Raw genomic sequence first — 15,608 nt, 5'->3', positions numbered from 1 at the left:
AAGTGTATTCATTACTATTTTGGTCATACCTAGTTTTGAAGTCGTAGAAATATATATATATATATATGTTACTGCGCCAAAGCCTGCAATTGGCCACTTTTGCAAATTCTCCATTTTCGTTAAATATGAACCCAGACAGTTTGCTAAGTTGCCAGTTATCCCTGGCTGATAACAAAAGACATGATTAGGGATCATCGTCACCTTACTGTATTTTTTGTTATAATTATGTCCATGCTAGTTATGGCAACCCATCAAACCTCAGTCACGATGCAATAATCTCTTTTTTTTTTTTTTTTTTCAAAATTTGGCAGAGAAGACTCTTATTATTATTTTTGCAGTTCCCCCCCCCCCCCCCGAATTTCACTTTTCTCTCTCTCGTCACATGGAACTAATCCAATAAAGCTGCTATATGAGACATGTATCACGCGTTAGCAATTTAAAAAAATGGATTTGGCTCCTACCAGGCCGTCTTACATCAGCGCATCAAGCTTTGGCCAGGGATCTCTGGCCTCTTCGCGAAATAGCCAGCCAAAGCCTGAATCATTTCTACAATTCAGACTTCTGCCAAAACTCTTGCGGCCAATTCATGAATTGGCCACACTTCAGGCTTTGGCAGTTAACATATATATATAATATATAATGTCCAACTCAGAATTATATAAATCTTTGAACTATATAGCTATCTTTGAACAAGTTCTTCAAATATTTATTTTGTGATTATTTACAGAATACGTGTCAGAGACATTAATGAAGCTTTTAAGGAACTTGGTCGAATGTGCATGGTTCATCTCAAAGCTGATAAAGCGCAGACAAAATTGAATATATTGCATCAAGCTGTTGATGTTATTACAAGTCTAGAGCAACAAGTTAGAGGTAATATATATATTTTTAAATATAATTCGTGTGTATATACACAGGCTGATTTTCCTTGTTGCATGCCCTCAAACTTGCCTAAAATTGCCCTAAACATGCCCTAAAATTTTTTTATTGGGATGATGCCATGAAGATTTATACATACATCTATAACAGAGCAAAGCAGCAGTATAAAAAACTCTGTTGGGGTTATTAGACCAGTTTCGTTTGTCTTTGTTACACTTTTCCTCATTTAGGCAGTGGTAAGTTAAATGCCAGAACTTCTTTTGCCAGTATATGAGAGATTGTAAGTTTTTGCTGAAAAAAAAAATTGTCTTTACAATCCTTTTTTTTGACATCTAAAACACTTAATAGCTTCTTTGAGGCTTATAAAATGATGCAGTGAACAAAAATGGAAACCCCTTATAACATTATTGAAGTTATTCAGATTTTTTTTTGCTGTCATAATCCATGTTCCCAGTAATATGGCTGCAAAAGCCAAATAATTGAATACACCATTGGTGCTGTATATTGCCTATTTCCATACTGTGCACAGAAAAAACAGTTCCTCATATGTGAAATAAAAATTAATGGGGACATTGGTCAGTAGTTTTTCCTTGACATTACCCCTTCTTCACAGGCTGGCAAATTCAAGAGTAATACTTTCAACAGAGATTGTATTTCTACTTCTTCGCCCTCTGCATTTTACTACCTTTTATGATTGTCCTAAATTGATGGAGTTATTAGATTTATTCGAAAGTATGCTCTGTAAACTGAGATATAGAATTTCTTTATATAAACTTATTCGGGAGCAGCTTTATTTTGATACAACTTGTTAGAAATGGGTGCGATTGGCTTTTTTTTTACACCATGCTCTATTTGTCAGAAATGATTACAGAGCGATACCTCAGTTTCTGTCGATAATCCATCCAAAAACAATCAGCAAAATCTGAGACTGACAAAAACCAAGTCAATTATTTTTATATGAACCAATGTAAATCCAATTAATTCATTCTAGGCACTTCCATAGGCTTATGTCCTGGCAGCGCCTTTTCCTCTTGTGTAATGAACGTCCTTTGTGGCTTTTTCTTCCAAAGGAGGCCAGTTTCATCACATTTGAAGACTCGTTGGGGATGAATCCTTCAGCCTCTCTACGTAATTTTTTAAATCTGACACAAATTTTTTTCCCCAGTCTGTCTTAACTCACACCTTTGACGTGCCTAGTAATACTATGTGTGCTAGTGCGCCTCAAAATTTTCGAACCAGACTCTGCTGGCCATAAAATCACTAGGTACACTAGCATTCATCCCAGGCATTTTCTTAATGAGATCGGCACACAACAGTCTTTCTTTTTCACATATGATGGCCTCCAAAACAGATTCACCATCGGTTTTTGGTTGATCTAAATTAATAACTGTTCAGCATCTTCATTTATTTGTGATGTCTGTTTCGTTAGCACATTCACTCCTTTCACTACATTAGCCTCCTTTATTTCTTCCTTTTTTGCCGCAATAGAATGAATGGCGACTACCCATACATGCGGCTGATTTCAGCAATCTTATTGGCGCTCTTGTATTTTCCAATGATTTCCTCCTTCAACTCGATTGTGTTCCTGCCCTTCTTTGAAGGGCTGCTGCTGGCTCTGGAAACTTTCTTTGGTCCCATGAAATTGTTCATCTAGACATGCGGGCGGGGGGGGGGGGCTGATGCTCGCACAATGAGAAATAACGCCACACTGAGCAGGAGAATGAAAATCAGCAGCAAGGTCACGTGGGCATGCCGGCAATATCAGAGGCAACTGGCAAAAACTGAGACAAATTTTTCATGGAAAATATTGACGAAAATCAAAACCTGCAGTAACCGAAGTCAACAAAAACCAAAGTATTACTGTATTTCACTCCACTTCTGTTATGCCTAACGTCATTTCGTTACCAGTGCTTATTTCACCAGAATTTGTAGTTTAGTCATTTTCAAACAGGTGAACAAATCATGCTTGAAAAACCCTTCTGATTAATGGAAAGGTGATAACGAGTTCATAAAGCCATGGAATCAAGCTAGCAAGATAATTTTTTTCTAAGTGATTTATTTTAAAAATATGAAATTCTATATGAAAGTATGTTAGATAATCAACTGCTGGAAAAAATACTTATTTACATTCTAGATAATAAAAAGTATGAAGTTGAATTTTAAAAATAACACAAAGCAACTCAAATCAATTAAGCATTGAAGTTTTTTTTGCATAATTTTTACTTAATTAACATTTTAGAGGCAAGTAATCCATAATTTTTTTTTTCACAAGTATTGTGGAAGCCGAGGAAACAACAAATTCCTCTAAAGTATACACATGCTCAAACAAATGGTCCGGAAGGTTCTCTTGATCTGATAAATATCGCTCCAAGGTTGAAATATTCTATCTGCTTCCATAGCTTAGATGGTAGAGCACTCGTCCGGCAAGCGAGAGACCGGGGTTCGAGTCCCCGTGGGGGCAGTGATGAATTTTCTTCCTTGTAATCTTCATCTCCACAAATAACCAGTCTTTCAATGAATCTTGTATCGTTTTGGAGTTCCAAACTAACTAAGGTTTCAGATGCTGTAGGTATCAAAGCAGACTAGTGAAAGCTCTTCTTCATCACTGCTGTGTGCAAGCGATTGTTCATTCTTTTCCTGTATCATACAAACAATATCATTGTCTGTTAATGGTTCCGAAGTGAAGACCTCATCATCACAGAAAAGAAATCATTCAGCGTCCATTCGGAATAGATGTTTCTTTTGCGATTTGTTCCCACAAAGGCTGTCAATCGGTGGATGCCCTTCCATCAGCTTTATTCAGTGTTTCACAGAATTCTGTTGTGATTAAATTTTCTTTCTTCTACCCATTACAAATGACTTTTTGAGTGATGTCAATTAAAGGTTGCTTGGAGTTTTTGCCAACAATGCACTTGTCTTTTTTAAATGTCAGTTTTGTTAGGTAACAGTTGGAAAAATATTCTGGCTTTGTCTGTGTTGAATACATCAGAAGGATCATATCACTTTCACTATTTCACCAGCTTTCCATTTATTCACATTTTCCATATCAACTGAATTTGCTTCCCGTAAATCTGATTTGCTACCACACCATATACCGTTCTTTGAAATGATTCAGCCAGCCGACACTTTCTTGAAAGTTTTCACATACAAAAGCATGTGCAAATTCCAAAACCATTTCTCCTATGAGTGTGCCGATAACTGGCACATTTCGGGAATGAATGTCCTGAAACCAGGCAAAGATAGCTGCATCCACATCTTGTAAATTCGAAAGTTAGGTCTGTTTCCTAAGAGATCCTATAACTACTGTTTGAATTTGCTGTTTCAATTTCATCAGATTTCTTTCAGAAACGTTGAAAGAGTAGATGGAGAGTGACTTTTGTTTTTCAGACACTTGCTTTCGAGTTCGTTATAACAAATTTTTAATTTCGTTATACCGGAATCGCACAATACATTATTGCTATGTAAATTGATTTGAAGGATTGGAAAAGTTTTCGTTACAATGAGATTTTTGCTGTAATGTATTTGTTATAACGAGATCCGAGTGTATATCTTTTTTCACTCTTGAAACTTCAACATAGACCATTTACGTAATGCTTTTCTGGCATTTTAAAACAGTGTTTCTCAAAGTGTGCTTTGCAGCTCTTATGGGGTGTCACCAGCCTTTGTCAGGGATGTCACTGCAAGCTAGAGATATTGATTTGTGCTCTTAGGTATGTTTTTTATGTGGAAAAATATCAACCAAACTATTCTGCGGAGCTGCCAATGAGCCATGAATTGGGCAAGGGAGCCATGGGTGACAAAAGTTTGATAACCACTGCTCTAAGTGGATTGTGACCATAAGCTTCATTGTGAATATTGTTTGTCTTGATGGGTTTTACAACCCTCCAATTTTTCCTGAAGAGTTTATGAACACCCTGTATTTCATTCTGAACATGTCAAATATGATTGATTTTACTATTACAAAATCTAACCTATTCCACATATTCTGTTTGAAGAACTACTCCCTGTTGTATATGTTCTTATAGAACAGGGGTGGTTAACCTTTTTCCATGGCATGTCACAATCAAGGTTATTTTTTATACGCATTCCACTCTATGAATTTTAATATGCAGACCATACGCCCTGTTATATGGGACAGTAGCTTTCTCTCCGTTCCTGCAAATATTTGTTCAGCTGCCCTCTTCATAAAAATGTTCAGTTTGACCATCTGTTAAGTTCTACATTTTTATTTTTGGGTCATAAATTCAATTATCGCAATGCAGATTATATATATACGTATATTGGTAGCCGGGGTAAACACAGGAACCCCCGAGAACTCACTGTGCTTGCCCCCCCCCCCTATAAAATTTGTAAGAGAGCTTTGCCCCTTCCTCTCTTCCTCTAAGAATTCTTAGATATACAATGTACTTCTATTATACAATGCATGCCCCCACTTGCTGACAATCCTAAATCTGGTACAGATGAGATGTCCAGCAACTATGCCCAAAGATGACAAACTAAACAGAAACCCATCAAATGAAAAGTCATCCCATAATCATTATTTTAAGAATGGCTACCATACTAAATATAGGTTTGGCAGCCTTCAAGACCATCATTCACAAAAAAAGATTGTTTGAAAGTTGGAGAGAATTTCATTGATTGAAAAATGAAATAGAATTTCTTTAATTTTTGAAAAATGTCCACATGCTACTCCTGATGCCTTGGTGTGCCACAGGTTGGCCACCCCTGTTGTAGATAATTGAATATTACATTTTTATGAAACATACTAGGTCTGTGAAACAATTTGCTCGCTGTGCTGTGAGATATTAATGTCTCAAGTGTTTATTTCTTACATTGAGTTAGTTTACTCAATGGTATAATATCCTCCTCACACCAAATTAGCTGCTGCTATCTATACATGTTGACGATATATAGTAGCTAATCTCCATCTAGGAGATGGCACTATATCAGGGTTCTCAAACTTTTTCCACCCGTGGCGCCCCTTTCCCCCATTCAACGCTTATCTGCAAGCTCCACCGGCTCCCCAGAGCTGTTTAATAAAGAATATTTCTGTTAAACCTTTGTCTGGTGCACAGTGTTAGAGAACCCCTGCACTATATGATGATGATTTATACCTGTGTTTGGATGAACTGGAAGAGTCTTATGTAAGACTTTCGCATTAGAAAAAAGTTGTGTTCATATCTAATTGATTAATCTATCTAATTGATTCTTTCTTTCCCCCCCCCCCCCATTTACATATTTCTCTAAATCAGTTTTACATTACTTTTTCAGAAAGGAATTTAAATCCAAAGGCAGCTTGTTTGAAGAGAAGAGAAGAAGAAAAGAATGAGGAAGGACCAAAGTTGGGGATGCATGCTATTCCTCACCCTCAATCCATTGACTCTATAACGCATCAGCGATTGGCTAATTCTATACCGGTATGGGAATTTGGAGTTAAAAATAAATTATGTGTGTTAAAAAATTTTTTTGTTAATATATTTTTCAATCGTAATGAAATTTAAACCTTTGTTATTGTTTGCTTTTATTTATCAGGGCTTTAAAGTGGTCTTGCAGAACCTTGTAGTCTCATTAGAACCTTGCTTATCCCACACTCATTCACCCACAACTCTGTTAACTGACACCCAAATTTTTCAAAGTAATAATTAAAAAAAAAAAATTTACTCAGTGATAGTAATCAATTGTGAGGAAATAATCACAAAATTTCAAAATTCCCCTACCAATATAAATAAAGGGTTGAAGTCAAAGTGTGTTTGAGACAAAAATGTTTTCTTTATAGTGGAAGTTTAATTCAGTATAACGTAGTTTTATCACAATTGTGTATTTGTCAAGTATTATTTTCCCTCACTCTCTCCTTTCCCCCCCCCCCCACACACACACACACACAACCCAGCAGTATGTATTTTTTTCAAATTGATTACAAATGAATTGTCTTAAACTGTAATATTCTTGATGTTTTTTTTTTTTTTTTTTATTCAGTCATGGTATACTATGGCAGTGTTTGAAATTTTCAAATGTTGGATTATACATTAACCCCCCTTAACTTATATCTTGTCCCTGTGTGTATTGAAGAAATACATTCACACTCTCTCGCATTTCTCTCAAGACTTAATTAGCCATGCAAACAAAAATTTTTTTTTTCTTTTACCTCAGCATTATCTTTTCTTTTATCCTTCATTACAGTGTGATGAATGAAAAAAAAAGTATTACATAGGTAAAAGGTGGCTGGAAGAGAGAAAGAATGGAAAACCTGTTCTCATCTTTTTTCTTTCATTTTCTATATGTTAACAATAATAACACTGAAGAACAATTCAACTGCGCATTGTCAAATTTTCTGTCAAAAGCCTGTATGTAAAGGGGATAAAAAACATCATCTCTCAGTGTAAATTATATACCACTGCTTATTACCTGCATTTTTTTTCTGAGATGTTAGAATAAAAAGAAATATTCTTGAAAAATAAATTTCTAAGGTTTGTATAGATGCAAGTAGGGAAATCAAAATTTTTCTCTTCAAAAGGTGACAACACAATCCCTTTCAATTCTTCAAGATTTCATTATTGGGAATGAAATTTTCACATGCAGATTATACAATGAAATTTTTTCCCAAAGTCGTGTAACTTACAGATGTTTATTTTATGTTGGTGAGGAATATATGCAGGAAATTATGTGGTAGTTTTTTGCTAAATTTAATATAAATATGTGATTTTTGTGCTTCTTTTAATGTCATAATAAACTATTCATTATTATCCATGCACAGGGAATACTGGTGCCAATGTCATTATCTAGCCAATGCACAACTACATTTGCTGACGGCCATGATATCGATCCACCTCTCCTTTCTTAAAAACTATGTTATATATATATATATATATAACGGAGATGTTCATTTTCATGTGCAGGGTAAGTTGGTTTTTTTTTTTTTTAATGCTTAATCAGAGATTATAAATAGTGTTGAAATCATATAAAATAATGTTAACATAACAAATATGATCTAAGAAAATGCTTACACTGAACTGCAGTGTCTCAGAAATTAAGATATGGGTCCTCTCTTTGTGTGTGATCTCCTCTTGCTCACTATTCACTCAGACCCAAATGATAATATGTTTTATCTTTCATGAAACATTTTTATTCTATTGTTTTTCATTGCTAAAAGGTTTGCAAAAATACAGAATCTTGTAAACACTAGCAGACATCATAGTGTCTCTGGCATATTTTAACTGAGTGCAACTGATTTTTTTGGTTGGCTCAAAGACACTTCGAATGTTATACCTTTAAGCATTGTCTGATATGTTGAGATATATAATCCATTGACATATGTCAAAAAATAGTTTCCAAGAGTTAGTGAGCCTTTTGGCTCTAGGCATTTATGCACATCAATATCTTTACCAATAATACCAACTGAAAGAGATATAACTAATAATGACGATGGATACAATTTTGATAAATCTGCCAGGGTGCAACACGCTCATTATTTCTTTTTTTGAACATCGGTATTAATCTTGTTCTAACATGTTAGAGATTCTTATACTCACAAATGCAATAAGCTTATTCTCCAATAGAATTTTGATTACAACATTTATTTGTTCTTAGGAAATGACAGTTTAGCTGCTCTTCCTAGATTTTAAAAGTTTCATTGCATTTTTATGTATTAAAGGCTCTGAATTGTTTTTCTTTCCAGGGTCTGTTTCCCCAACATGGATTGTCCTTTTGAAGTGGTCCAGTCATTTCTCGGTATTGTAAGAGCATTCACGCACACATTTGTGGCAGAACTTTGCTGCATCGCTAGCTTTGGAATGTATTTTCCAAATCTGTGAACAGTGTGTTGCACCTACCAGAAATTACTGCCCTAGATTTACAGCAATGTTGCAATCACATAGTAATGAGAAAAAAAGGACTGTTCAATACTGTTTGCTTTGCATTTCTTTCAGTGTAAATGAAAAGCATTTAGTTTCTTTGTAAATTAAATCTGTATTCACTGAGCATTTTTTTTAAATCTTTTTATGCAAATATGGTTTTATGAATTCAAGCTTTATAATGAATGAAAAATACTATTATAATCATCTCTGTACCTTAGTACAACAAAACCAAACAGAGATTACAATGCTTAGTTGCCAAAACTTTGTTCCATGTATAAAATGATGAAATGCTGAATTTTCTGCATTTTTGTTTATTTTTTTAATTTTATTTGTTTGTCTTGTGTGTGAAGTGACTGTTATGTTTGCATTTGTACATTTTATGTGGCACTATCTTGTTCTCAGTAAATTTTGTTAATGCAGCATGCTCTTGTTTATTTTTGAGCTTATCAATCGATTTTATAGAAATGAAATAAGATTGGGGTGTGATTAATTCATGAGTATTAGATTTCCAATAAGCAAATACCTTTAATAATCTTATGATGAATTTCTATTTTAATATACGTATTTTGTTTTAAAAGACTTCAAATATAACATTAAAATGGAGTTAACAAAATTTTACAATAAATAGTTTTGTGTTAATTTTAATTGTATTGTCCAAAAATTCATTTATCTTAAAAATAAAAAGTGATTACAATAAGTTTATGTAAATTCTTATTTTGAGTTTGCTATCTATCATGACTATCTATTGTGATAAAAAGAAAAGAATCTTCCATTTTTACTGCACTGTTTCAAAGACATTCCCGTGGAGCATATTATTCAAACTTATTTTTATCCATTTGCTTTTTTCCTCTATTAAAATTTATAGTTTAAATGTTCTTGTTTGTTACTGATATATATGTACATATTTTTCTTTTAGCTTTTGCTACATGCAAATTCACATTTATTCAATATACATAAAATATAGAAATTAAAAACAAACAAACAAAATTAAATGGTTTTTTTTCTAATTTATTAATATAATATTGGTTAAAAAAAGGGCCAACAATTATTATATTCTTATTTTATTTACAATGAAACCTGTCTTAGATAGAAACCTGTGTTGAATGGAATCCATAGATAGTCCCATTGATAATCATCGATTATTGTGCATAATCATGATTATTCCTTCGATGTACACCTTTATAAAATGAAATATTATTTCAGTCTTTTACATTGTTTTTAATACAGATTTCACTGCTCATCTACAATGAAGGTCAAGTGACATTGAATTTTTTTTTTTTTATTTGTTCTGTAAAAATATTTTGCTGATATTGCAAAAAATAACCTGATACAGATTGAAAGAAGAATGTAATTTCAAAAAATTTGATGCATAATTGGGCCACTTTTATGGCTGAATGACTTCCTGCACTTTCTTGACCATGTTTTAAAAAAAATTCTTTCGTACATCTGCAAGAGTTTATTGCCATATTTTGATAACAGTATCTGTCAGAAAGCTCTTATTGGAGGGTGTGATGAGTTGGAAGCAAATTTGTCATGGCTCATCCCATGCGTGTTCAGTTGAGATAGGAACTGATATTTTTTTTTTTTTTTTTTTTTTTTTTTTTTTTTGTATATTTTGCTTTTGATATCAGGTCTCAACAGACTTTTGAGTATGGTTTAGAGCAAATGTGCTGAAAAAGCAACGCCTTTTCCAAAGTTCTGCCAAATTATAGGAAATGTCATAATCTCTAACTTAGGTACCTGTCCACAGTCAAAAGTGAAATGATTTGGTCTTTTCCAATCGAAAAAGGCTAAAATTATCATAGGGCTTTAGGACAATGAAGTCAAAAGTAAAAAGTCCAGACACAGGTCATACCCATCTGTTTGGTGAAATTTGAAGTACAATTAATAATAAATACTTTTCCCAATTTCTTTTGTCAATGAAACATATCTAAACATTATTGTAGTTCCTTTATAGTGTTATTTCTGAATGATATAGGACTTGAACATGGCTGATCTGCCATACTATTTAATAGAGTCCTCTGTGAATGCATCACTGGATAGTTCTTGTGGCTTGGAACACCTCTAAAGCCAAGGCTAATGCTGTCCAAGTGATTCTCTTCACTGCACTTGATCATTCTGTAGCCTTCCAATTAAAGGTTACATGCTAGTAACTTCATCCATTCTTTTTTAAATGATATCTATGGAAGTTGATTCCAGGATATGCACAAGACCTGCAATCACATGTAAACACTGTTTAAAAATCACTTTTCTCGATGTCCCTTAATGCTCTTGATGCGGTCTTGATATATTTACATTTATAAAAAGTGTCTGATTATTTTTCACAGTGCAATATGTAAACCATCTTGGCTTGTAATCTTTTTCAAACTATTTTTTATTCTATCCAGGAACATTCATTACTGGTTATTTTTACTTTCCATCATAACCACTAATACTGCTCTTTTGTTGTCATAAAAATTCTGAAATGTAGTAATAGCTCTGAAGTTTATTGAGCCATTGTTAAGAGAGTATATTTTTTACGCAGCAGATATATACACAGTAAAACTTCTCTAAGACAGCCACCTTCCTTTCTTCTGAAAACTGGCCATTTGAAAAGGTGGTCCCTTGATAGAGAGTAATTAATGTGTAAGGAAAAATTCCAAACCAGAAAGCATTTGGCCTATCAGTTAGTGACCTCTCAAAAAGGTTTCATTGCATGTATGTATATTTTATTTATTGATAAATCATAAGTTATATGCTCATTCTCTAGGCCCAGCTATTGATGCTCAAAGAATATTAAATGAAATAATGGGACAAACAAAAAAACATTTAGTGTATATTTCTGAATGATCAAGTTTTATGCAGTGAAATGAAATAAAAATCATATCTTTTTTATTTTGCTTCTTTCACAGTATGGTATTTCATTTATTTTCTACCATGTATGGCTGTTACTACAGACTGAGAATAGTGCTTATTTTTTGAGGGAGGAAAAAGCACTGAAAATATTTCTTGTATTTTATGCTAAGAGAGGATGATATGAAAACTGTGTATGCATGTTTCTCTATGTTAGTGCATTTCTTTTTTTAATAATCAGCAAACAAATTAATAAACACGTTATGAATGAATAACTTTTTACGTGACTTGAAAGGTATTGAATGTCACAGAAGGAAGATATCATTGAGTCAAAGCCTTCTTGATTATAATTGTGAATATCATCATGAAATGTCTCACTTTGTGTTCATGTAATTAGATTTTTAAAATATCATGATTTTTATCGTATTTGCAGATATTTTTTTATTCATTCATAAAATGAATTGTAAAGTGGTTATAGAGAACTTTTAATTATTGTTTTTAAAAAATATATCAATTTCAAAGTGTGCTTAATGACTAAATAAGTCTTCCCTCTTCAATTTTGATAATTGAAAATGCTCCACTTATACTGAAAAAGGGATTGAACAGTTGACTGAATAAAGGCTATGCTTTCTGTACCAGCATAGCATTATGCTTTTTGTTTGCTTAAGATGTTACAATGATCATTTCTGCAACATTATAAAATATTAGTTTTTCTTCACAAACCTTTTTCATGATATCAGAAATCATTAACGTTTTCTGTTTGTGTTGTGAAATTTTCAATTTCTAGGTGCAGTTTGTAAGCTTTTCTTTTTCTCCATACAATTTTTTTTTTCAATTTCAAATCTTTATTAAGATTCTATTAAGTTTGAATATGCATATAAATTTTGTAAAACAGTATTAAACCATACTTTGCCTTTTTTTCTTCGAAATTTAATTTGACATGCTATTTAATTCTATGGTCTGAGCCATCATAATTTTGTTGTTTTCCTTTTTTTTTCCTTCCTGTATGCACAAGTTTCAAAGTATATATTATGGAATCTTTCAAAAGTATTCATTGCCAGGCTGTATATTCAGGGCTGTTTTGTTCTCCAAAATATGCTTCCAGATGTGTATAGTAATTTTTAAAAACAAAAAGTTAGTGTTCTCTGCAGAAAGTATTAAAGATAATTCTGTACATGTAAACATGTATATAGAAAAATCGGTTTTGCAGTTGCTTTCAAGTGAATTGAATTTCTACTGCTTTCTTAATTTTTCACTTGACTCTAGTAAAAATGTCATTGAACTTATAAACATTCATACTGAACACTAGCTATAAAGAAAAATTAATTTTTTTTTCTTTTTTTTTACGTGTAAAAAACGATCTGATGTAAAAATGGTTGCAAACTTAAGAGAGGACAATATCCTCCATTTGAAATATTTGTCTGCAATGATCATGATATTTTTATACAATCATCATTGTCATCTAGGCCAGAAGCTGTGTTCGTCTTTAAGTGGGCTTCTGTCTAGGCATTATGTACAGAATGTTTTTGTTGTAGTGCTCCTGTTCTTTGAAGCAATGCTGGGTGGTGGAAATAGCCTCTTGTAAGGAAATATTTCTTCTTGTACCACCAACTGTTTGACGGGTGGTGCATGTTGTTAACTCTAAAAATCTGTTGCACTCAACCTGTCTCTCCTGTGGAGTCATTGAAAAATAAATGGTGCCATTTTTATGAGTGTTTTTGTTCTCTGTTATCTAGTACCTGAAAGTAATCTTGTTTGTTTTTTCAAATCCTATTTGCATGCTTGTCATAAAAATATTCAAATACATGACCAAAAAAATACAATATTAATTCAGTTATGTTACTCTTAGCAGAAACAATTATTACCATGTTATTTTAGAGAATGTTTAATCATCAAGACAGGCTTAATATATGATATAATTTTTGCATAATATATTTGATTACTGTAATCTAAAAATATATTAATGAAAAATTTTACATTAACCCGTTCAGTAGTTATTATGGTCCACAATATAAATGGCTCACTAGAAATTCCTAAACCCTCTGCAAAATGCCACATCTTTTTCAAGAACACTTTTTCCAACTCCCAGAACAATAAACCAAGGAAGAGAAATACTCTTTTCCTATCATTTATACTGTATGTATATACCTGTACTATCCTAAAGGGAAAGAAAAAAAGGTATATTTTCTTGTATTATCAAAATAACAACAAAAGCTGGTTCCACCCACTGGCTGGTGATCAATCAGTTTGGAGGGTGGAAAGCATGCTTGTTAAAAAAAAGCAACACAATCCGTGCTCATCATTGCTGATAATAGGGTTTCTCTGGAATGTTGAAATGCAAAGCACTAAGTTAGGCAAGATATCTTGTAGTTGCCACAGAAAAGGTCAAATCAAATTCAAAACTTTTACTTGAATTTGACTTAATTTTTTTTAATATATGTCGTTATTTTTAAGTACATTAGACTCTTTCTCTCTAATCCTTCACATGTTAGACCATGGTGTGCTGGATTAGCAAAATCGCCAGATTACTGGAAGTCAGTTGAAAAAGCCTATTTAAAATGATGTAAACTTCTACGTAAAGACATGTTGTGACACGTTTTCCTCTTTTATGCTTGAAGAAAACCCACATAGACATGCCAGACTACTGCATGGCCAGATTATCAAGAGTCTACTGTATAGTAGGAGCTCAGATTATTCAAGCTAACGTGGACCAGACCTACCTTGGATAACTTACAACTTTTATAATACAAACCTTATTAGATTTTAAAGTTAAAATAGCTAAAGTCGTAAATAGTGGAAATCAGCTTTGTACAAAAATTTTAAATTATTGTACAATGTGTAATAAAAATACGAAATGAATACAGTATTAAGTTACGTCAGATACTGTACTTGCAATTTACAACATTTCACAGATTATTATAGTTACTTCGAAAAATGCTCTTTCGATATCTTCTGAACTACCCTCTACCTTCACATAACATTTTAAGCTCTTGCTACAGGCTGAAGTTGCAATTGAGCTGATTTTTCATGGTGTATAGTTTTATGAAAATGGCAATATAAGCAAATTCTGTGGTAACCCTAACAAATTCCCTGAACGGATCATGCTGATCCCTTGGGAATACGTGAGGATCACATTAAAAAAAAAAAAATTTTGTGGGAGAGAAATACCTTATCCCACTACTTCCAGCAAGTAACTTACATTCGTGCTCACTATATATCCATCTATATCTTTCTGAATTTTCATTATATTCAACTGGAATTTTCATATATGTTGCCTTATATAATTGGCAACCTAATTATCAAAAAATTGAATTTATATATCTTCTGTACATGCATACTTTAAAAAAAAAACATTTTCTTAAAATCCTTACTATTTCATCCAATATTGAGAATTGCTTCAGTTTAAATTTTATTTCAGTGCGTTTCATGTATGTTGTCTAACTTCCTGTAAGTTTGGTTGAAAACTCTGCATGTTACTCATTACTCATATAAGCAAAAAACATGCGATGAAAATAGAAATTTTTTAGAAGAAACATCTCTTCATATAAACATGATATTTGCACGAAAATGTGTGCAAATATTAGCAAGGAAGCAAGTAAATTATTTTGTGAAAGTTGTGAGTCATCAGCAGCTTTATATGATGCAGAGTTGATAAAAAACATTTTTCTTATTTAACAGCGTTCGTACATTTCTTGAAAATAGTTGGAAAAAAATTTGTTTTTAAATCTTTGCAAGTCCCTGAAAAAATTATGATTTCCAAGTGCTTGAATTTTTTTTTTCGTGAATTATCCTGAAACTATGTTCTTCTGAGAACCTAATGAGTTATGGGACAATGTTCAGAACAGGACATGTGGCCACGCACACCTTTATTTCTTTGCTTAAAAAGATGTTGCCTGAAATCTGGTAGCAAAACACCACTTGAGGTGTTGCTTAAAAAATATTTCAAACTATTCACACACACAATTAATGAATGTCAGTAGTATATATATATATATATATATATATATGACTGTGCTTTCTCTATCTTTTTTTTTAGTATAAGTT

The 15,608-nt window shown here is 32.7% G+C and overlaps 1 protein-coding gene and 1 non-coding gene across 9 annotated transcripts in view; both read left to right on the top strand.

The window, feature by feature from the left end:
- LOC149080092 (transcription factor 12-like) overlaps positions 1 to 13,273 on the top strand; it is a 165,408-nt gene extending 152,135 nt beyond the window's left edge. For all 8 annotated transcript variants that reach the window (XM_089239081.1, XM_089239080.1, XM_089239083.1 and 5 more), the window contains 4 exons: positions 728 to 873; positions 6,151 to 6,296; positions 7,634 to 7,776; positions 8,555 to 13,273. In XM_089239081.1, the coding sequence (XP_089095207.1) occupies positions 728 to 873; positions 6,151 to 6,296; positions 7,634 to 7,720 (379 nt within the window). In that variant the 3' untranslated portion in view covers positions 7,721 to 7,776; positions 8,555 to 13,273. The remainder of the gene's footprint in view (positions 1 to 727; positions 874 to 6,150; positions 6,297 to 7,633; positions 7,777 to 8,554) is intronic.
- Positions 3,269 to 3,340, top strand: TRNAA-GGC (transfer RNA alanine (anticodon GGC)). Its single transcript has one exon. It is a non-coding gene; the product is annotated as a tRNA-Ala (tRNA).
- Positions 13,274 to 15,608: the final 2,335 nt, after the last annotated feature.

This window comes from Pholcus phalangioides, unplaced genomic scaffold (genome assembly GCF_987345545.1).
Source record: "Pholcus phalangioides strain wild (caught in Gottingen) unplaced genomic scaffold, Ppha-v1.0 ptg000011l_1, whole genome shotgun sequence".
Taxonomy (NCBI): domain Eukaryota; kingdom Metazoa; phylum Arthropoda; class Arachnida; order Araneae; family Pholcidae; genus Pholcus; species Pholcus phalangioides.
Note: the sequence above shows the minus strand (reverse complement) of the source record. Positions and strands in the feature narration are given on the sequence as shown.